This window comes from Diadema antillarum, unplaced genomic scaffold (genome assembly GCF_040938485.1).
Source record: "Diadema antillarum isolate AM-2024a unplaced genomic scaffold, OU_Dant_1.0 scf00000007, whole genome shotgun sequence".
Classification (NCBI taxonomy): Eukaryota; Metazoa; Echinodermata; class Echinoidea; order Diadematoida; family Diadematidae; genus Diadema; species Diadema antillarum.
Genome location: NW_027270896.1, coordinates 3,295,515 through 3,317,555, shown reverse-complemented (window position 1 = coordinate 3,317,555; position 22,041 = coordinate 3,295,515). Strand labels below are relative to the sequence as shown.

The following is a 22,041-nucleotide window of genomic DNA, read 5'->3' as shown; positions in this document are numbered from 1 at the left end:
AACTTCCTATATACTAAAGTCCGGAGTTGTCATTTAAAGGGGAAGTCCGAACCAGTTAAAGGTATAAGGCTGATCAGAAAGAGTATAACATTTCACGAGCACGACTGTGAAAATTTGATCAAAATCAAATAGAAATTAAGGAAGGCATGAAAATGCTGATTTTCTCTCATTTTCACCAAACAGCTCTTGAAAAGTCAACATGAATGAGCAAAATGAATGAGTTGGCATGATGTCATTGCCTCACAAGGTGTCGAAAGTTTGTAAACGTATACACAATTTTGAAATTTGCAGGTTATTAGTTCAAAACGCTATTTTTGCAAGTCTTAAAATATAATTTGAATAATCATTATCTTGAAATCCTGATGTAGCAAGGAAAACTTTCTTTTTACACTTTTATATAGCCAAAACTAAAGTTTCATATTTTTCTTTTCAGAGGAACATCAGAGGAAAATTTTGACGTGATGGCATCGTAAACTTACTCATTTGCGTATTCATAATTATCAATTCTCAGAGAACTGGGTTTGCAAAGATTAGCGAAACTTCACAATTTCATAATCCGCCTAATTCTTATACGATTCTAATTTCTAACTGGTCACTAGTTTCCCTTAATCCTGACATTGCATTTAAAGCCAAGGTGCCCTATAGTTGGCACAACAGATCTTGTTGTTGTTGTTGTTTTCTTTTCAACTTACGTGACACGTTATACGTGACCAACGCGGGAGCTTGGTCTATAATCTCAATTAGAGCCAATAATGTTCTGACGATTTTGTCTTTAATCATCGATAAAGGGTGAATATCTGAAAATCAAAGATGTAAAAGTGCAACTCCGCCACAAATGCAAAGCACTTCGATCATGTTAGCACAAATAGCAGGTAGAGAAAACAGAACAAAAGCAAAAACTTGGTGTCATGTGGCATCGGGATTTGATTCCAAATTGAGTGAATTACTAGAAAGTTTCTCATGAGGTATCACTTACGAAACGGAAATGTCAGTCGAGCGCAATCTTTTATGAAGTGTACAGTCATGTTGTGAGAGGATGACGTCATCGCCTCATTATTAAAGCTCCCTTATGATATGTCTTATTGAAATGTAAGAAAAACATCTTTGACATCACATTATTCTGGGAATTAATAGGCCTATACTATGCAGTGGTTACTTCAAAGCACAGGATATGTTCTTATGTGCTAAATAATTTCGATGAAATGATTTTGTACAAATAGGGAGTGAGTTGTGAGAAGGTGATGCCCTCAGCCTAGTGCACGCAGTTGCGACCGAAACAAAGAGTCTAGGTCGCTAAAAGTGTTACACGATATTATAATTGGGAACTTAAACATTGTAACTTCCCTCTGCGAAAAAAAAAAGCTATCCCTGCTATTCGCCGACCTGATTCTAACTGGACAAGTCCGCTATAAAGCAGCGACGCGATCTACAGTTTTGAGTGTTTGTGTACCGCATGAAATGCACATACGATGTACAAAAATAGACTGACGTATGCCGAAGTCTGTGTGTGATATATGTACTAGCACCCATACTCTCCATATTGATATAAATGCATTGACGATTTGTGTGCAATCCGTTCGTGAAGAGCTTCAAACCCTATATGAATTAAATGCAAATCATCCTTATATACCGGGTATGTATTCCACATTTGTATTGCCTCGAGCTTGGTCTGTATTTTGAACTGACAAACAAACGCACATGGACTTTGTGTTGTCATATGTGCATACATTACAGAAGTCACCACCCCTTCTGTACAAATGCAGCGCACTTTCGTTACCAAAGAAGGAAACCGCTCCCCTTATTTGGAGGCCATCGGAGGCCATATCCGCCATATTTGGTAGACCCATTTCCTTTACGGTGACATGGGTCGTTCTACATATCTCTCCGCGTAATATTAATACGCAGAACATGTAATCATGAGTTTTGCTCCCAAATCTAAGCACTGACATTAATTAAATAGTTTGAGTCATCATTCTCGTATCCTCAAATAGAGTGAGTTTGAATAAAATTATTAGGAAGATCAATAAATTTTCTGCACTATTTTATTTTGGCGTACGTTTCTTCAGCTGGAAAGGCATCCTGTTTCCTTATGAGGAAGACATCATACTCTGCTTTTGGGCATAGGATTCGTACCGCGAAATAAAAATCGTGAAGATCATTTAATGTTTGAAAATTGATTGGACTTGTATTGCTGGTCGATTAGGAAGAAGTAGCAATGACTACGATTTCGTTTTCGCCACTTCAAAAACTGAAAAATGGCAGCGGCGATCATGGAGCGTGCCTGGCTGACAGTGATAGTAGCTCCGTTGGAACAGGCTCCGAACTGGCCGAGCGGGATCATGACTTGGATGAGCCCGGATTGGGCCCGGGCTTGACTCATCTCACCCCCGCTGATCTGGAAAAGGCAGCAGGGAAGCACAAGAAGACCAAAGGGAGGGTAAAAATTAAAATGGAATTTATTGACAATAAGTTGAGACGATACACAACTTTCAGCAAAAGGAAGACGGGCATCATGAAAAAGGTACGTATTACATCCACAGTGAACATCACATTCACAAACAAATTTGTCACTCTCTTAAAAGGCACTTTTTTCTGACCATTTATTCTAACAATAACAGTTTAACTTTGTTAGTGGGTAGACCTTCTATTGATTTTTGTGCTTATCATGTGGATGTGATTGTGACTGTGAGCATGGTGTGACACACAACTCAAAAGTTTGTGATTATTATTAGATTACATTGTCTTTGGTAACAGGTTTGTGAGTCTTTAAATTGTGAGTGGTTATGTGAGTCATTCATATTTACATTTTAATATGTCAAGGTCACAAGTAACTATACGCAGGCCCTACAGCCCAGTCGCTGTACGTAGGTACGTCGCGACAGCCTCTGGTCGGGCTAGGTCACAAGGAGAATATCCTGCTTATATTAAAATGAAAGATTAATTTACATTTTTTAACAGACCCACTGCACTAGACAAGATATTCAAATGTTATAAGATGGGTAGCAAAAATCCTGCAATCTCTTTGGTTGAGAGCTGTACGTAAACCTGATTTTTACTGGCAGCATGCTACCTCACAGCAGAGGACAGCCAGCGCGGCGCCAGCCGCTATAAACATGTTGTCAGAAACTTGCAGCAAGAGTTTGCACTTTTGTAGCAAAGGTTTGTGCAGTAAGCAAGCCTTTGCGCACTCAAACTCAGTAAGTTAAGAGATGCTTATTGGCTAGAAAACCATGCGACCAGTAATTACTGGATGCATGGTTTGAAGTACTGGATATGGATGCATGGTTTTCGTTCATGGCAAGCCAAAAGGAAATGCATCCAGTTAATTTGCCTTCAGCTTCAGGTGAACATGATCAAGAAATGGATTTCTGGCAAGTGCAATCCATGTGCTGTCATCACTGCATAGGAAAATTACAACAATGATACAACAATGATGAAAAGACAATGCACAGAGAATTCCACAAATATAATATCATATGTATTTTTGAAATGAAAAGTACATGTACACATTCTTTAGACTTATTACTGACATATCATATTAAGAGTAATATTATTCCCCAGCATTCTGAAAGAGGTAAGTCTAGTTCTTCTTCGTCATGCTAGAAATTTGAATAATACTACGTTGAACTCATATCTTTTTTTAACTCTATTTTTTTTAGATATATTGTTGCCATGTACATTGTACTTTGATTCCACAATTTGTTGTGGATAGTCTTCGTATTAAGCAATGAGAGCACATGGATTTACATGTAACTAAAGAATTCACAACTTTTAAACTGATTTTCCAATTTTCCTCAAGCTTCACCAATGTGTACTACTAGTGTTTTTGCATTCACTGAATCCATGTATGTATCACTTTGAATCAAGGTAAAGTCAAGGAATAAACTGATTTTGTTTTTAAATGCACTTTTCTTTTGTATCCAACAATGACAGTTACATTTGTATTTTCCTTAAACTGTGTTTCGAGTTAACGTTTTGTAATTGTATGTCCTGGATATAAATAGTAAGCAGATTTGTACAATTCTAGCTGTACATTATTTATCTAATTATTTATTTATTTATTTATTCCTTATTTATTCCTTCATTTTCTTTAAAGGAAACAAGTGAGTGATAAGGCTCTATAATATTTTATTTTTATTGTATTTTATTTGTTTATTTGTTACAAAGCAAAGCAGGCATTGATCATGCAAGTACAATTGTAATATCACAAAGGATGTCATGGCACAGTCTTCAGGTAATTGTGACTGTACAATACATCTGCTTCTCAAAGTATGTGTAGTATATTGCAATACCCAAATGGTTTTCCAATCTCTTTATTTTGTTGCATGTTACCCCACCCCCAAGTGATTAGTTTTACAGTGATGCTCCTCCTTTCAATATGAAAACAACAGGAAATGGCAAGTAGAGTTGCTGAGTACATGTACACGTATGTAGCTCTTAACAATTTTACATTTCACTCAATGTACACAATGTATTGTATTCGACACTTTTATGATTTACCCAGAAGATGTGTATTACTACCCTACCTCCCACATACGTCTATGATGAATGAACTGACATTTGATATTGTGGCTTGATAGTTTGCCTTTAGAATACAAAATGAAGATGTAGTATTTATCATAAAGAAAATGTTGTGATGCAGACTAACTTCAAATTACTCTTTTTTTAATGTTTCTGATTAGTTTTGTGTCATATACCTCTCTGTACTGGCTATATTTTTTATGCATTCCCTGTAAGCTGCCAGTTCACCTTCACAGACATGTGAATTGAGTGAATGCAGCAATATTAGTAGAATACATCAGTGAGTGTTTGAGGAAAATCGGACAATATGTTCAAAAGTTATGATATTTTAAAGTTTATGCTCAGTCACTGCTGGATGAGAAGACTACTACAACTTGCATAATTAAAGAATACTCAACTTCCCTCTTTCAGAAGGCAGGGGGAATGATATTATCCTTAACGTACATCAGTGACAAGTCGAGGAAGTGTGCACTTTTTTCAAAAAATAAAATTTTGTGAAATTCTCTGTTTATTTGAAAATCCTGATATCGCTCTACGTATGTGACATCACACACTGTAGTAGTCTTCTCATCCAGCAGTGACTGTGCAGATACTGTAAAAATTCATAACTTTTGAACGGATTGTCTGATTTTCCCCAAACTTTCACTGATGTGGCAGTTTTACTAATATTGACTGCATTCTCTCAATCCACATGTATGTGAAGGGTGGACTTGTCCTTTAATCTTAAGACCCTTTTCATTTCCACCCATGCATTGTACTGTAGGCACTGCTAGCAGGCTGACTTCAGTCTCACACTCTGCTTTAGAAAGATTAATTAATCACCAGTCACACTGATTTCATTCCTGTAATGACACTGGTACATTGTATCATCTCCTGCCATGTCACAAGTAAAAACCTGGCTGCTCCGGAGAGATTGATTACGTATGAAACCGGGCTGTTCACTTGTTCTTATAGGCATATGAACTCTCCACGCTGACTGGTACCCAAGTAATGCTCCTAGTGGCCAGTGAAACAGGGCATGTCTACACGTTTGCCACACGCAAGCTGCAGCCGATGATCACGAGCGAGAGCGGGAAAGCGTTGATTCAAACCTGCCTGAACTCTCCCGACATCCCTTCGGATAATCACCACCACAACCCAGACCAACGCATGAGTGCGACAGGCTTCGAGGAGACAGAGCTTTCCTATCAAGTCAGTGACGAAGAAGCCTTAAATGCAAAGGTTTGTTCTGTTTCAATATGACCCAGTACAGTCATTTATGCTCTATGCAAAACCGGCAAGTAAAAACAAACCAATATGTATGATGTATCCAGTGGTTTCTATGATGCAGACGAGGTATATGTTATGACTTTTATTTTCAGTATCAGAATTACTTAAGTATAATTATTATCATTATATCTTCATCATCATTGTTACTTTGATTATCATACATGTATTATTAATGCATCTGTCATGCAATTGTAAGACAAATCTTTTTGTTGTTTCGGTGATGAGTTGATTTTAAGTTCAACATGACCCACTTGGTTGCATTCTGTCACTTTTGTGGGAGTTTGAATGCCCAGCAAATGTGTCCTATGAATATTTCCAGACTCTTAATCCTTGATTCATCTTCTCTAAATGGGGGGAATCTCATCCTGTACAGAAGAACAGTTACAGAGAAAAATGTTGAAAAACAGGCAAAGCATTTCTCGGACATTTGATGGGATAACTTCCCTTAAATTGGTCCAATCTGCAGATATTATTGCTGCCCATCGCAGTGTAAAACCCATAATTAGCGCAGGCCTGTTAGATTTGCCAATCTGCAAATACAGTATGTGCACCAAAACATATTACAATATGAATCCTACTGTACATGTTGTATTGTTAATGAGGAGGTTAGGTCAAAAGAAGTCTGTAAGTGTAACCCTTTTTTGATTGTTAACTAATGAAATTCGCTTTTTATCAGAGATTTACCAGTCAGATGAACCTCTTCAAAGATTTATTGAAGTCTGTAACCCTTCGATAGTTCTTCTGTGAATTGGGCAGCTTACAAGAGCCTGCTGTGAGTGCGTTTCCCCAAACTTTACAGATACCTGAATATGTCCTGAGTTTGGCTAACCTTCACAATACAATCATATTGTAACCTCCCCACAAAGCAGTCCCTCAAAGTTGCTTAGCAACTGTCCATATGCTCCACAAAAACCAAGATGAAAGTCCCATCTCAGAAGTGCTTCTCTTTCAAACTTAACCAGTCTTTTGCCCCCCCCCCTTTTTTTTCTTTTTGATTTGTAAATTGAAATGCCAGCTTACTGTGCACAGGTGAAAATCCTGTATTCTTGATTGATTGCTTGTTAGTTTTCATGTAACTCCGCCTACTTTGTGTATGTGGGCAAGCATCTATTGTTTGTTCATAAAACTGTTGTCTGAAAATAAGTAAAAGAGAATAAGGGAAAACAAAGCAAAGTTCTAGTATATTTTAAAAGAGATTTATCATTTTTGTTTCAGGCAGCTGGAGAATACACGTGCCATGAATGCTTAGGGATTTTTTTTCCCCAGTATTTGTTGATAAAAACTGAAAATCTCCTCTATGAACCACAACAGTGAATATCACTCAGTGAATGGTGGCTGTTGAGATTTACAACATGAATGCTGTTCACCTTTGTCAGGGGGGTCAGTTAACTCCATTCATTTTGTCAACTGTTACAAGCAGGCAAGACTAACTGTCAAAGCTGGGCAGGCATATCAGTGTAACCCAAACAGGCACTCACTGTGGGGTAGACTGTAGTCTGCTAATTCAGGCCCAAAGCGCTTTTTTTTGAAACCTCACCTACTGCAACTCGGCTTTTGTGTATGTGTGTGTGTGTGTGGGGGGGGGGGTGGTGAGGGAATAGCATAGCATGGATTGAAATATTCATTTTTTTGTGTGTGTGGATGTAAGATATAAAAACAAATTTACTGACTTATAATTGATTCCTTCATGATGGCAGTGCTGACTGCTGAGAAGGGATACTACTATGTCAAAGGGGATTTTCAAGGGACTGTACAGTACTTGTTGAGGTGAGGATTCAGGTTTATAACATTATTTGGTGAGATATTGAGAAACCTCTTATGAAATATGAAAGAGCATGTAATTTCAAGAAGGATTCAACGTTTATTTGATGAAAATTTGCCTTGAGTTGAAATGGCTGAGATATCCTAAAAAGCGATCCTAATAAAATTGATTAGGCCACGACTTTTATTGGGATCTCTTTGTTTTACCTTGTTTTTAGATATCTCGGTCATTTCAAAACTGATTTTTATCAAATAAACTTTTGATTCCCCTTAGAATTGTATGCTCTTTAATATTTCATAGAGTGGTTTCTAAATATCTCGCAGAACGTTACAAGCTGAATCGTCACCTCGATCATGTGTGTACATGTATACAAGACTTTTTTTTTTAGAAATGTTCATGCATGTGTACAAATATGTGGCTTGTTCTTTCCCTTGTGCACTTCCTGATCATAGGCTTCCATTTTTTTTCTCTTCTTCCCCCAAGTGGAAAGAATGGACATAGACTAATTGAAACAAGGATCTCACTTTTTGCTCGACGCCATCCTGTCTCAGTCTCACAGAGAATACAGCAACAATTTTAACAGATCGAATGGGTGACCCATCCTTCACCTGTCATAACAGAATAATTAGAAGAAATTATGAGTAGCAAAGAAATCATCAACAGAGTGGGCGAAGCTCACCCATAATGCTCAGGTTACCACATAATGCTTTAACCCAGGTAGTTCTCATACCGTGGATAAAGTCATGTAGAAAATAATAATTATCTTTTAGCAATACAATGGATATGTGCATTTCTAATTATTTGAATAGTGTACATTACTTAAAGACGCACAAAATGCAGAGTTTAACAATGAAAATGAGGATGTTTTGAGGTTCCCTTAGAAATTTGAGAGAAATGCTGATTAATAGGGTTCAAATGTGATGAGTTCCACCATAGATAGCCCTGTGCTCCCTAGAGAGCTCTACTTCCTTATATTAGTATTTACTTTTGTTATTAATTTTTTTTACTGATCCTCAAAATTCCTTTTTTTAAAATTGGTGTTCAGTCCATTCTGTAATGTGTTATTCAAAAAGAGTACAAGCTATTTCTCGTCCAAACACTCCTTATTACTAAAATTTTGCTGTGTTATAATCCCAGCCCAATCTTTACAAAAGCTATCTGTTATATTCATGGACTGTACAGTTGTAGTTCCATGGATCTCCTATCAGCAGAATCCTCAATGTACATGTAGGCCTACATGTAGGAATCTTCATTGAAACCAAGATATAATGATAGACGGAAACATGTGACCTTTTTGCTGTATTACATGCTTTGATGACAAGAATCGAACGATGAAACAGAATGTTATACTTGCAAAGTGAATATAACAGAATTAAAATTGTTCCTGGCACAATGGATACACTGTTGAGGAAGTGCACCAGTTCAAGACTGCCTGCCAAGCCAAGACTAGATGATAGACACTAGGCCCGCCCTTAGCCAGCCCTGAGATTCACTCCTCCAAGACCCATTGAGAGGGATGTGCTTGCCTGGCGTGTGCCATAAAAGGGCCATGGCCTCTTGACCCCGCCTGGCCTTGTTTGGGTAGCCCCATGCCTTATAGGCCTGCTCCCCCAATTATGGCAGCCCTGGCATGTGCCTGGCAGCAGGTCATGTCCATCACCCTGCTGTAGGCACAAGCCTTCTCTGCCATATTTGGCATAATGGCATGCAGGCACGTTGCATATGTAATTGAGAACACATGACCCTAGAGTAGCTGTATTTTTGCCCTCTTTTTATAGCATTTTTTTTTCTTCTTCTTCTTGTGGGAGATTCAGCTTCTGTTTTTTGTCTTCTTTTGATGGCATTTTTTGAAAAGTGAACTTGAGGGAGCCATGTCTCGCATAGCTCCAGTGTTCCATAGGATGGTTGTCAGGTGATGATTTATTTTTCTGCACTTTTCTTTTGTTATTTCTTCATATTTGCTATGAAGTCATGAACTTCCTTCTCTTACCTTACCTGTTTTTTTTTTCCTCCTAAGTCCTAGTGAATTACATGTACATGTGTAGATATCTCTTCTTTTCTTTAAAGGGAATGCAAACCCAAAGAGCAATGTGGATTGACTAAAAGCATTAACATTAGTAGAACACATCAGTGAAAGTTTGAGAAAAATCGGACAATCGATGCAAAAGTTATGAATTTTTAAAGTTTTGGTGTTGGAACCGCTGGATGATGAGACTGCTAGAGGTTATGACTAATGAGTGGACAACAATATAAAGAAAATATAAAAGGAATTCCACAAGTACGAGTACTTGACTAACCGCTTTCAGAAAGCAGGGGGAATAAGTGCTACCCCTAACATATGTCAGTATCAAGTTAATGGAATGTGCCATTTTCATGAATAATGAATTTTCGTTGAATTCCCTTTATATTTTCTTTATATTGTAGTCCACTCATACGTCATAACCTCCAGTAGTCTCCTTACCCAGCAGTTCCAACACCAAAACTTTAAAAATTCATAACTTTCGCATCGACTGCCCGATGTTCCTCAAATTTTCACTGATGTGTTCTACTAATGTTACTGCTTTCACTCAATTCACATTGCTCTTTGGGTTTGCGTTCCCTTTAAGTAGAAGTCTCATTAAAAGCCCCAGTATGAAAGAAAGAGAAGACATGAGTGTAATAATGCTTCTCGTAATGATGTCATACTTCAAAATTCATGGTATTATGTCTGGTATAAAGTGTTGCTAGGGTAGGCCTGTGTTGGTAGAACCAGTATCACAGAAGCATGATAATCAACCTGGGGGGCATTTCATGAAGGAACTTGTCAGATAAAATGTCCGACAAGTCAATTATATCCGACAAGTTTAGAGAAATCAGCCAATCAGGGGGGCATTTCATGAAGCATTTTGGTCAGATATTTTTCTTACAAACTGTTACAAGCTATTGAAATCCCTGCATCTGATTGGCTGAGAGCCCAATTTGTCCGACAACTTGTCAGACAAAATGCTTCATGAAATGCCCCCCAGACTAAAGAATTTCTAAAAACTTGTCGGATATAATTGACTTGTCAGATATTTTATCCGACAAGTTCCTTCATGAAACGCCCCCCTGAATTTGTCTTTAAAAAGTGTATGCAAGGGTACATGTAAAAATGTGTGCAAGTAATTCCCATCGGTATTAATTTTTTTTTCTCTCCGTTCATTTGCTGAAAATTTCTAGGTGCTCACAGGGTCAGGCTTAAAGTGAGCTTGATGACAACTGCTATTTGATAGGCTGTTAAAACTATGATGCTGAGTGCATCCCTCATTGGCTTATCATGAGGCATCCATGATATAGCTGCAAGAAATCTTGTGGTCAAGAGCATTGAGTAAACTTTAAGATTAGAATATTAAAGGTAAACTCTGAGAGTAGGCCTATTAGGCGTGTCTTCATCAGCCTGAAGTTTCAAAATAACGCGCTATCTTGCGGTTACCAAACTAGTCCGATGTCAAAATAGCGCGCTATCTGTGTAGTGAAGACGCAGATAGCGCGCTATTTGATCGGGAAAATTTCCCCCAAAATCTTGGTCTAGTTCGTCAACTAGAGCGCTAATTCGTGAAATAGCGCGGTATCTTGAGTGCGTCTCCATCAGCCCGAAATTTTCTCGGTCCCCCCACGCTTCTGGTTAGCCAGCTGGCAATGGAAAGCGCATGTACAAGCAGCTAGTGATTGTGTATAGTACATTACACGCACGGTGTATTCAAGGATCACATGTGTGTACTATAGGCCTACTGTTGTTGTCATCTTTAAAACCAGGGAGGTGATTCTCTCACCTCCCTATTAAAACTCAGTGCCGTGCATGCTAGCTGTTCTTTTGTAAACTTCTTCTTCTGGTCCACTCTACCTTAGCTGAAGATTCTTGCAGATTGTGTGCATTTTGGATTTGTTTAAACATTGCAATTCGTTAATTTCATATAAGATGCCTCACTGGACAGAAGAAAGAGCAGCGTTATTAATATCCCTTTGGAGAGAATTTGCTGTACTGCTCACCTCCCTGGTTGTAGAATCGTACATACGGTGATATAGGAGATTTTGAGCGGGGAAATCCACTTTCGAACCGCGAGCCAGGCAGAGTAATATTGCAAAGTGCGCATGCGTCAATTTTCGGACTAATTTCCCGAAGCAGGCTGTTCGAGCTGATGAAGACGCACATTCGCTGTATCGGGCTATTTTCTAAGACCGCAAAATGTCCCGCTAGTTTGAACTTCGGGCTGATGAAGACACGCCTATTCACACATTCTCCAGTGTTTTTAATCTCCCTGGGGTTGCGCTATCACAAAGTTTATGTAGATAACTTGAAGTTATGTCAGTGAATGTCACTGTAACTTGTAAGTAGTTATTGTTGATATCAACCCTGTCACAACTAGTTTCCCTGACCGTGACCTATATTTTGATAGACCATTAGGTTCATGCAGCCACACTCCTTTTGCCCATCCAACTGCAAGAGCTTGCTTTACTGGACTGCCAAAGTGTATGACACCTCTGCTAATAATTTTTATACTGTATGAATTGAAAACCAGTACTGCTAGTACTCTCTGGTCTTCTGGTATGGTGTGTAGTAGAAGAGAATAGTGCTCAAGTGTAATTTATAGCTCCATGGGACACACAGTGCCAAACTGACGAGATCAGTAGTGGATGATAGCTACAAAGGAGGTGGGGTAACCAACATCTTTCCAGTTGCCCCATAGGCATAAAGGCTAGACTATTCTGTAACGGATTTTGTAGTCACTACCACACATGTGTAGTTGAAATTCAAATAAACAACCTAAATAAATAACTGTTTAAAAACAAACAACAACACAGACTGCAGGCTGGGTGTGTGCAAGAAAGCCGTACTACAATTGTATGTGTATTTGTACATTGTATATTGCCTTAACGGTGATTTTACTTTCTCAACAACTCATTCCAAAGGATCACAAAGGGAGAGAGTGTTGCTTTGCACTTGACGCCAGAGAAGAAAAGGAACCTTGGCCCAATTTTATCATTTCTAATTTCCTGCTCTCTATCGTAATATTACCCAAGAAGGCGCTGAAAAATATGAGTAAAGTACCCTCAGACAGCACTTTGACACTTATCTGCATATGATTTTAGCAGCTATTTTTACTCTTCTCCATCCATGTTCATCCTGTCACCTTCTTTGGTCATCTTAATGAGTTTAATTAAGCACAGAACACATACAAATCTCTTGAGAAATTCGTGGTACAATATGGTGTCTCATAGTAGTAAAATTCAAAACAAAAACAAAACAAGCGAATGACGGGGAAAAAAAGTGTCACAATACATGTCACTGTGCCAGCATTTTTACCAAGCTTGCAGTTGCTCAGAAGCACATATATGAAGCACCCTAGTCTAATAGTCAGACCAATATTTCTTGTTTCAGCAAGCTTGAAAAGTGTTCATTTATCCACAGTGTGATATACACAGTGACAGTACTTCCTGCTGCCCCATAAATGATTTTAAAAATGCTAATGTACTATACTGCACATATGCACATGCAACATGTGAATCGATATCGAACGTATTCAATGTCAGGATTTCCCCATTTGCTGATCTTTTCTTCTGGTTGTAATCAGAACTACTTGTGTTTATTTTCTCCGTACCAAGCCGTTGTCGTCATAAAAGGAGGGATTCCCCCCCCCCCCCCTTACCTCCTGATAATGCGTCCACTCTGTGCGTAGGTGTGCGTAGCATTTCCTCGCTCTTGTCAAAATGTCAATGACAGGAAAACCAGTATGAATTGGAATTGAGAGGAAGGAACAAGGAGGGTGCAATCCTGACAGAGACATCCGCCATGACTCATGTCCCATTCACAAGTACGCCGGAAGAAAAGTGAATGAAAAAAAATGGGAAAGAATAGAATTGATAGATGGATAGATGGATAGATAGATAGATAGATAGATAGACAGACTCTATAGAGAAGGATAGGAGAAGAGGGAGAAAAAGAAGAAGAAGAGAGAGAGAGAGATTTACATAATAGAAATATCTCAAGAGGAGAGGGAGAAGAGAGAGACAGGGTGAGAGAGAAAGGGAGAGATAGTGAGATACATTACAGAAAGAGAAGAGATAGAGAAGGCCTATCCCATCACCATATTCTGTTTCTCGATTATGCAGAAGTGCATGTTATGTTTCGTTAGAATGAAAACAGCAGCATCCCCGTGCTTGAAGAGACCACTTAAAAGAAAAAGAAAATAGCCACTTCCTTGTTGCCTTAGTAGTCTCATTCAGAGGATATTCAGTTGTTGGTATTGTATTCTGGGAATTTCCTCATTTGCAGACTTTTACTAGCCACAATCTCACACAAGTGGATTACGAATGTAAACTTGAATGATTTACTGTGCAGCCAAAAATAGTTTTTGATTTTTGTGGCTACACCAACAAAGAGGAAAACTAGATATTTCAGTAAAAGCTTTGATTTTTCACTATCCCTAATGAAGTGAGATTGGTGTAGAATATCTATGCAAAATGCTGCGTCAGTATCAATAATCGCAACCGAGTTCCGAGATTTTGCGTATGGTAACCCAACCAACAGCTATTTTACTTGATTCTATTGGACCAATGTGCTAGGGGTCAATGAAGGTCAATTAAAGAAAAAAGGTCTGTGGGCAATATCATAAAACTTTTAAGTTGCAATCGCAAGGGAACAATGATACAATGTTTGACCAGTGTAGAAAATTTTTTAAGGAATTGAAATGATAACTGAACCTCATCCACTGACAAAAAAAAAGAACAATTTATTGGCTTCAAGCAAAATGTTCACAATACAGGATGTGTTATGTACATGTATCATTCCCAAGTCTAGTGAAAAAGTTGGAAAGTTACTATTTTTGTAATTTTAAGCATAAGATAGAAATAGAGGAGAATTTATTTGCCTTTTTGTGGCGTTATATTCCCAATGTTTTTCCTGTATGCACTGATTTAGTTATTTCTCTTTTAAAGTGACATCGCGCATGAAGAGGTATGAGCGACAGGATGACTCTTAGTTTTAAACTTCCATGTAATTTGCTGCAGATTGACTCATTAAAAGCTCTCATGCAGATTATTTTCCAAAATATATGTTGGCATACACTGCCTGTAAGTTCAGACCAAGTAAATTGTTTTTTAAAAAAAAGGGAGGAATTCAGTAGGACCAGGATGAATGTGTAAATGCCTATACCAAAACTTACAGCACTTTAATACTGCTCTATTTATAGTTCTGTAATAATTACAGTTTGGTACAGTACATTGTTGCTTGAAGATGAACTTCTTACATGACATGTTTTGCCTTCAATTAGGTAGTGCATTCACTCTAGGTTATTCACACACTTTACAATAGATAAAGAGATCTTGAAGCAAGATGACAGATAAGCTTGACCAGTGATTAAAGGGACTGTACAGTACTGGTTGAGGTGAGGATTTAGGTATATAACATTTTTTTTTTTTGGGTGAGATAATGAGAAACCTCTTATGAAAAATGAAAGACCATGTAATTTCAAGAAGGATTCAGCATTTATTTGATGAAAATTGGCCTTGAAATGGTTGAGATATATATCCAAAAATGCAATCAGAATAAAATTGACTTGCCACAACTTTTATCAGGATCTCATTGTTTTTAGATACTATATCTCAGCCATTTCAAAACCGATTTTCATCAAATAAACTTTTGATTCCCCTTAGAATTGTAAGATTTTTAACATTGCATAGAGTGGTTTCTAAATATCTCACAAAACGTTGCAAGTTGAATTCTCACCTCAACCAGTACTGTACAGTCCCTTTAATAGCCTGTTTGAAGGTGTAGGAAAAATATAGTTTGAAGATTTAGGAAGGTGATAGTTTTACCAAGGAGGTTCAAGTAATGGACCCCGTTTACAGTGCGAGGCTCGGCCGTGGCCAAGCCGCGGCCGAGCCCATCAGTGTAAACGCGCAAAAGGCCAAATGCGAGGCCAAAATTGGCCTCGCATTTGGCCACGCTCTGGAGGTGGTCGCGGCCGAGCCGCCGAGCTCGGCCTTTTCTCAGTTTAAACGCAAACTAGGCCAAATGCGCGGCCAATTTTAGTCTGGCTTCCAAACCCTCTGCCTGTACTATTTCGCTGTTCAGGATATTAACCCCCTCAACGTCGAAAACGAGTATAGTTTAAGGTGGTTTTGTCCTGCAAAGGATTTTTTCCTTTGGCAAAGGCCTTTGCCCGAACGGCGACTTCGTCGCCATGGAATTCATTTGGCAAAGGGTCTGAAAACTAGACAATACCAAATAGCATTTGTTTACAAGCAGAGCGCCGCTACGACAACATATTGAAAGGTTTGAATCAAAAGCACGGCCGAGCCCGGTAGGGTAAACGGACAAAATTGCGGGGCCTGGCCTCGGCTCGGCCGCGGCTCGGCCCAGCCCCGCCCCGCACTGTAAACGGGGTCATGGAGTCACAACAGTCGTATTCGCTTTGATCCCATGCTCGAAGCTGCCACTCAAAAATATTTGAAGTATGTGTCAAACAGGATCTGCCGCTCAGATGCGAAGACAATTGAATTGACTCATGTCTCATTGCATAATCACCAGCCACTTTCCAAGGAAGATATGTCTTTGTGATGGTACAATGTGTAATTACTTTTCACTATCTCTACTTACAAATGATGGGCAGTAGACAATGGTAAAGGCACGGGGGTGCACGAATAGAAATTGCTCAAATATTGCTGAAATAGATATCAAAATTACTCGACTGTACGTGTCTGGACGCTAATCTGACATATTAATTTATAAAGAACTATGCTTGAAGATGATACCATATTAGTTTCATTTGGCAGAAATAATCAGAAAAGTGATAAAACCGGTTTTCCATGAGGGTAAAATTTTAAACACTTTCACAAAATACAGCTCAGATTTACACTTTTGCACATATTTTCGAACAGAATTGACTTTTGTTTTATATGCTCTATCATCAGGTGAAATTTCATTGCATTTGATTAAAACGAGCAGCATATTCCCGATATTATGTTAGCGTTAAAAATGAATCTTCAGATTGCTCAGAGAGATGGCAGCTTCAAGCATGGCACATCAAAGGCACAAATGAACCTGTGGAATTCTTTTGTCCATCCATAGAAAACTGACAGCTGATTGAATAATTATAGTCAGTTGTATTGTAACTCCATCTTTCGAACCTCCTTGGCTTTACATATCTGCTTTTGTTAGCATTTTCTATACAAAATGGGGTAGTCCCTGTAAAGTCACTCAGCCTGATGTGCTTGTGGCAGCCTGTACAGTGTGTGTGACATTATTACATGAGAGATGCAAACTTTTTTGAGCATGGCTCATATGAGCGATGCTCTAAGCATGACCATGTAGTGAACATGTTCATTGAATCTTCTTGGGAGAAGGAAAGGACCAGGAATGCTAGTTATGAGGGAATGTGCTCGTAAACATGTACAGAAAATGCCATTCCAACGTGTGGATTCTTGAGACCTGTCTGATGGGGGCAGTTGCACGTAGGCTTCTTCCAGTCCTCAACTTTTATTCCCCGGAGGAACGGACCTGCCTAGTGTTTATAAACAAGAGGAGTATCTATATATGTGGCCCTCTTCCACGTGCTGTGGGTGTGATGACGTCTTTATCTTAAAATAGTTCGGCGCCGTACTCGTGGTGGTCGCAAGAAAGAGTATAGTGATGATAGTATCATGCCAGAGATGACTTTACGCATCTTGGAATGCCTGGCGCTCTTTCATGTGCGGACTATACAATTGGGTGTCTGCGTCCTTCCCCCACTCGGTTTGACGTCACAAGTGAATGCAGAGGGGGCGCTGCACATGTCCCATGTGTGGCCGTGCTAGCGAGGTTCAGATTGCTTGGATTGCGAGGGGCGGCGCCTGGGCCCGGGATGGGGCGTGGCTACGTGTGTGTGTGGGGGGGTTGCTGCACGCTGTACGCTAAAGTGAGCCGTACTGAAAGGGACCCAGCCGCGGCGGATTTCGTGATGGATTGCGCAAGGGGTTGTGGCCGATTAAAAAGCCACTCAGCGAGTCAATCAGATTGGTATCAGCCGAATAGGTCGTGATTAGTGCAGTGTTTACTATGCCACACTCATTTGCAGTCATTAGCTGACCTAGAAATTATGGAGAGAGACTGGGCGGTCTAATCCTTCCCTCTCAGCAGATAGTAGATTAATTATACCTCATGTTGACCTCAGTAAGAGTACTTTTCACCTACCACTCATTGCTTTCTTTGGCAGTTACAACAACAGTACCGGTATTGTGGAATGTCCTCGTTTGACATTGAGTTACATTGTGTTTCCCCCAATTGAGAACTGTTGTAACCTGCAATTCACATTAGAATTGAAATAATTGCAACCATTATTGTTCTAATACAATACAAAGATGTGTTAGCATTGTCTCAGTGTTGTAGTGGGATTTAACAGAAGAATAAATGTGTACACTGAATGAATACCTTGGAATTAATTTGCTCTTTGTTCATGTGTGATATGTATATCAATGCATGCTATTACAACATAATGATGTGCTCCTTTCCAGCATTCATAAAAAGTGTTTGCTTTTGTATTTTTTTAAATATACATGCATTTTTTAAGATTTAAAAATGGGGATTTCAGAAAGTTATGAGGTGTATCCCATTTGATTTGTCAAAGTTTGATGAAAAGAAGCATACAGAAGAGAGAGATATCCTTTTGTCTTGTATTTGAATTAAAAAAAAAAAAAACCCAACAACAACTCTGCGGGATCCTTCCCCCCCCCCCCCCCCCCCCACCCCTTCCAGCTTGGTGCGTCACTAACTGCCTTGGAACAGTCTCCCCTTGACAAGCTTCTCACTTCTTGGGAAGCCCCTGTTTATCATCAGCTGCCTTCACTGATTAATGAGCTTACCATGTTTGAGAACACATTTTCCTTATATGGTCATGGGTCCTGGGTTGCGCCCACATCTCAGATGGGGAAGAATGCAAGGGGGGTTGTGGGGCGGAGATGCCTTGGTTCCAGCCCTGCTCTCTCTCTCTCTGTATGTACTCTCTAAATATTTATGATGGAATATATTTGTGAATTTAGGTAAAACAAAGCTGTGAAACAACCCCCTCCCCCCTTTTGTGGACTTCTGCCTCATGTAGTGTGTGTGTTTGTGTGTTTGGTTTTCTTGAAGAGTTTATTTGTATGAGGGCAAGCTCCTTGTATTGAATAGCTCTTCCCTTCCCTTGTATTTCCCTCCATCTTATCTTCTGGGCATTAAATATCTCCCCCCACCCCCTCCCCTCCCCCTCCCCTCCCCCTTCCCTCCCCCTTCCCTCCCCCTTCCCCTCCCCCTTCCCCTCCCCCTCCCCCTCCCCTCCTCTCTTATCTCTCCCAATTCATATCATTATCAGCTCATTCAGAGCCAAGTTGTGTATTTGCACACTCTGTTCAGATGTTGTAAATCACTGTTGCATGTCATGCTATTGCATGTTACCTGTGTTTGCAGGTACTGTTAACTTTCAGTGAGTTTCTGATGAAATGCTTTGTTCAACATGACTGTGCAAAATAGCGTGATCCAATCCCTTCATCCACAAATCATCCAACGTACGTTCAGTGACTCGAGTGTACCATACAGATGATGATTTTTAGAATCAAAGCACTTTTGATAAATCACAGCTATGTTGTGTACAATTTGATTGTGCATCAAATATGATTATGATGATGATGATGATTCACAGCATTTGTATGAGGCTGTCTAAAAACATTCCATATGGCACATTTCAAGAATTGCCCCATCTGAGAAGATAGATTTCCCTGAGAGATTCAGTGTGATGTCAAGTCTGCAGAAAAACAAAATTAACAAAGAAGAGAGAGAGAAAAAAAGCTTACACTTTCTTGAGACAGGTATATTTCACCTCACTCGTTTGTGCTTTCACATTTTTCTTCCTTCAGCCATAGTTGTGCCACAGAATACGGCATAAAAACTCATTTCCAGTGAAAAGAATCAACCCGTTTGTATGAGCATCTAATTGGCTGAATGAAATCTGCATACAACTGCCATCATGATTGGTGTACAAATTGTATTGCATTGTGAAGTTTGGCATTGTTGTTTTGGTTGTTATGACTTTCCTTCAGAAAAAATAAGGCGTGTCTTCATCAGCCCGAAGTTCAAACTAGCGGGACATTTTGCGGTCTTAGAAAATAGCCCGATACAGCGAATGTGCGTCTTCATCAGCTCGAACAGCCTGCTTCGAGAAATTAGTCCGAAAATTGACGCATGCGCACTTTGCAATATTACTCTGCCTGGCTCGCGGTTCGATAGTGGATTTCCCCGCTCAAAATCTCCTATATAACCGTATGTACGATTCTACAACCAGTACAGCAAATTCTCTCCAAAGGGATATTAATAACGCTACTCTTTCTTCTGTCCAGTGAGGCATCTTATATGAAATTAACGAATTGCAGTGTTTAAACAAATCCAAAATGCACACAATCTGCGAGAATCTTCAGCTAAGGTAGAGTGGACCAGAAGAAGAAGTTTACAAAAAAAAAAAAAAAAAAAAAAACCAGCTAGCATGCACGGCACTGAGTTTTAATAGGGAGGTGAGAGAAATCACCTCCCTGGTTTTAAAGATGACAACAACAGTAGGCTTATAGTACACAATCCTTGAATACACCGTGCGTGTAATGTACTATACACACTTGTACATGCGCTTTCCATTACCAGCTGGCTAACCAGAAGCGGTGAGGGATCAAGAAAATTTCGGACTGATGGAGACGCACCCAAAATAGCGCGCTATTTCACGAATTAGCGCTCTAGTTGACGAACTAGACCAAGATTTTGGGGGAAATTTTCCCGATCAAATAGCGCGCTATTTGCGTCTTCACTACACAGATAGCGCGCTATTTTGACATCGGACTAGTTTGATAACCGCAAGATAGTGCGCTATTTTGAAACTTCGGGCTGATGAAGACACGCCTACAGAGAGAGAGAGAAAAAAAAGACATTCAACTTACTATCATTTTCTGTTTTTTACTGTGCATTGAGAAATACTGCGGGGTAATACATTTGTGTAAGAATGTAAATTGCGCACCTGCTGTAATTCTCAAAAGCATGCCATTATCTAAAGGTGTGAAATCAGAACATGGTGATGTAAAGTAGGCCTACTTAAATGATGTCATCAGCACCTCACTCAATTGCAAATTTTGGTGCAATGAATATTCAATCACAACATGTGAGACTTTACAAATTCCACAACTTTCTTCTTGCATGTCCTCATGTATTTCAAAGACAAATTACCGCGAGAATGTGAAGGTATTGAAAGTGATGTGTGAAAGCAAAGATCAGTTCAAGTGTGGAGGGACACTGACATACGTATTCTGAAAGTAAGGACAGTTTTATTTGATGAGTAAATCAAACATGGCTCTCAAGGGGCACCTTAAAGTTATCATCTTGATATTCACCATGTTGTCACTTTAATATGTGATACTCTGTGTACAGAATGTTTTGAGAAAGGCATGTAACATGTATATTTTCCACCAAAGTTCTACTCAAGATCTAATACTGGAACATTTGTTTTGTTTTTGTTTTTGTTTTGTCCTCCAAGTAAGTGTTAGGTGATACTTGCCATTTATACTCAAAGATAAATGCTTCAATAGTTGATTTTATTTATGAATAAAACAAACAGATGTCCCTGCAAGCAAAGTCGGATCCATACAGCTACTGTAAGACAGCCATTGTAAATATTCAGTAGTATGCTAAGTTGGATGATTTACAAATGTTTAACTGTCTTAACTTTCCGTGAGTGTAACCCTTTAACCCTGGCATTACTATCTTATCAAATAGATTCTCTTGGATTGTTGCAAATAAGATTTTAAGAATTTCGGTACATAAAATTTTGTGCCCTTCTGTTTGTTTCTTAATCAATTTTTGTGCTATTCAGCAAAACAGCGACAATGGTCTCATGAACAAGCTGTTAAGTCATAAAGTACAGGAATATGTGGGCAAAGGTGAACTCATGTGATAACAACATATGGCAAATGATTCCCATCACTTGGGGGGGGGGTATGAGAGGAATTGTGTTCTTTGACACTGACAATGAGAGTTAGTGCGCATGATATAGCCCGACACTCAATTCATGGTCAAAGTGTCACATTTGACTCATAAATTTGACTTAGAGCTTCGTGGAAACATAATGCTTTTGAGACGATGGATCAAATGAGGAGCTTATGTCTTTTCAACACCTGCTGTGACTGTAGTTAGCTGCACACTTGCTGCAAAACCAAAGCCTCTCTACAAAATACTGTATATTTTGCAGGAGTTTTATTTTCGCGAATTTTGCGAGTTTGATGCTATTTGCAAATTTAATAACACATGAAAACTTTTTGCTCTGATGCTCACATGAATGTGGCATGCATGAACACATTTCGAAGTCCAGTGCTGTTATCCATTATTATCGTGAAGTTAACCACTTTTGTGATTGTAAAGAAGGCCCTATTTGTGAAAAGTTACATTTGCTTAATATGCTGTATGGTGCATACAGTAAACAGTGTGG

General features: G+C 39.1%; 1 protein-coding gene across 1 annotated transcript in view; it reads left to right on the top strand.

Moving 5' to 3' along the window:
- The first annotated feature begins 2,215 nt into the window (after window positions 1–2,215).
- The window catches only part of LOC139716660 (serum response factor-like), a 33,961-nt gene continuing 14,135 nt past the window's right edge, over window positions 2,216–22,041 (top strand). The window contains exons 1-2 of the mRNA XM_071628189.1: window positions 2,216–2,521; window positions 5,476–5,742. Coding sequence (XP_071484290.1) covers window positions 2,216–2,521; window positions 5,476–5,742 — 573 coding nt within the window. The remainder of the gene's footprint in view (window positions 2,522–5,475; window positions 5,743–22,041) is intronic.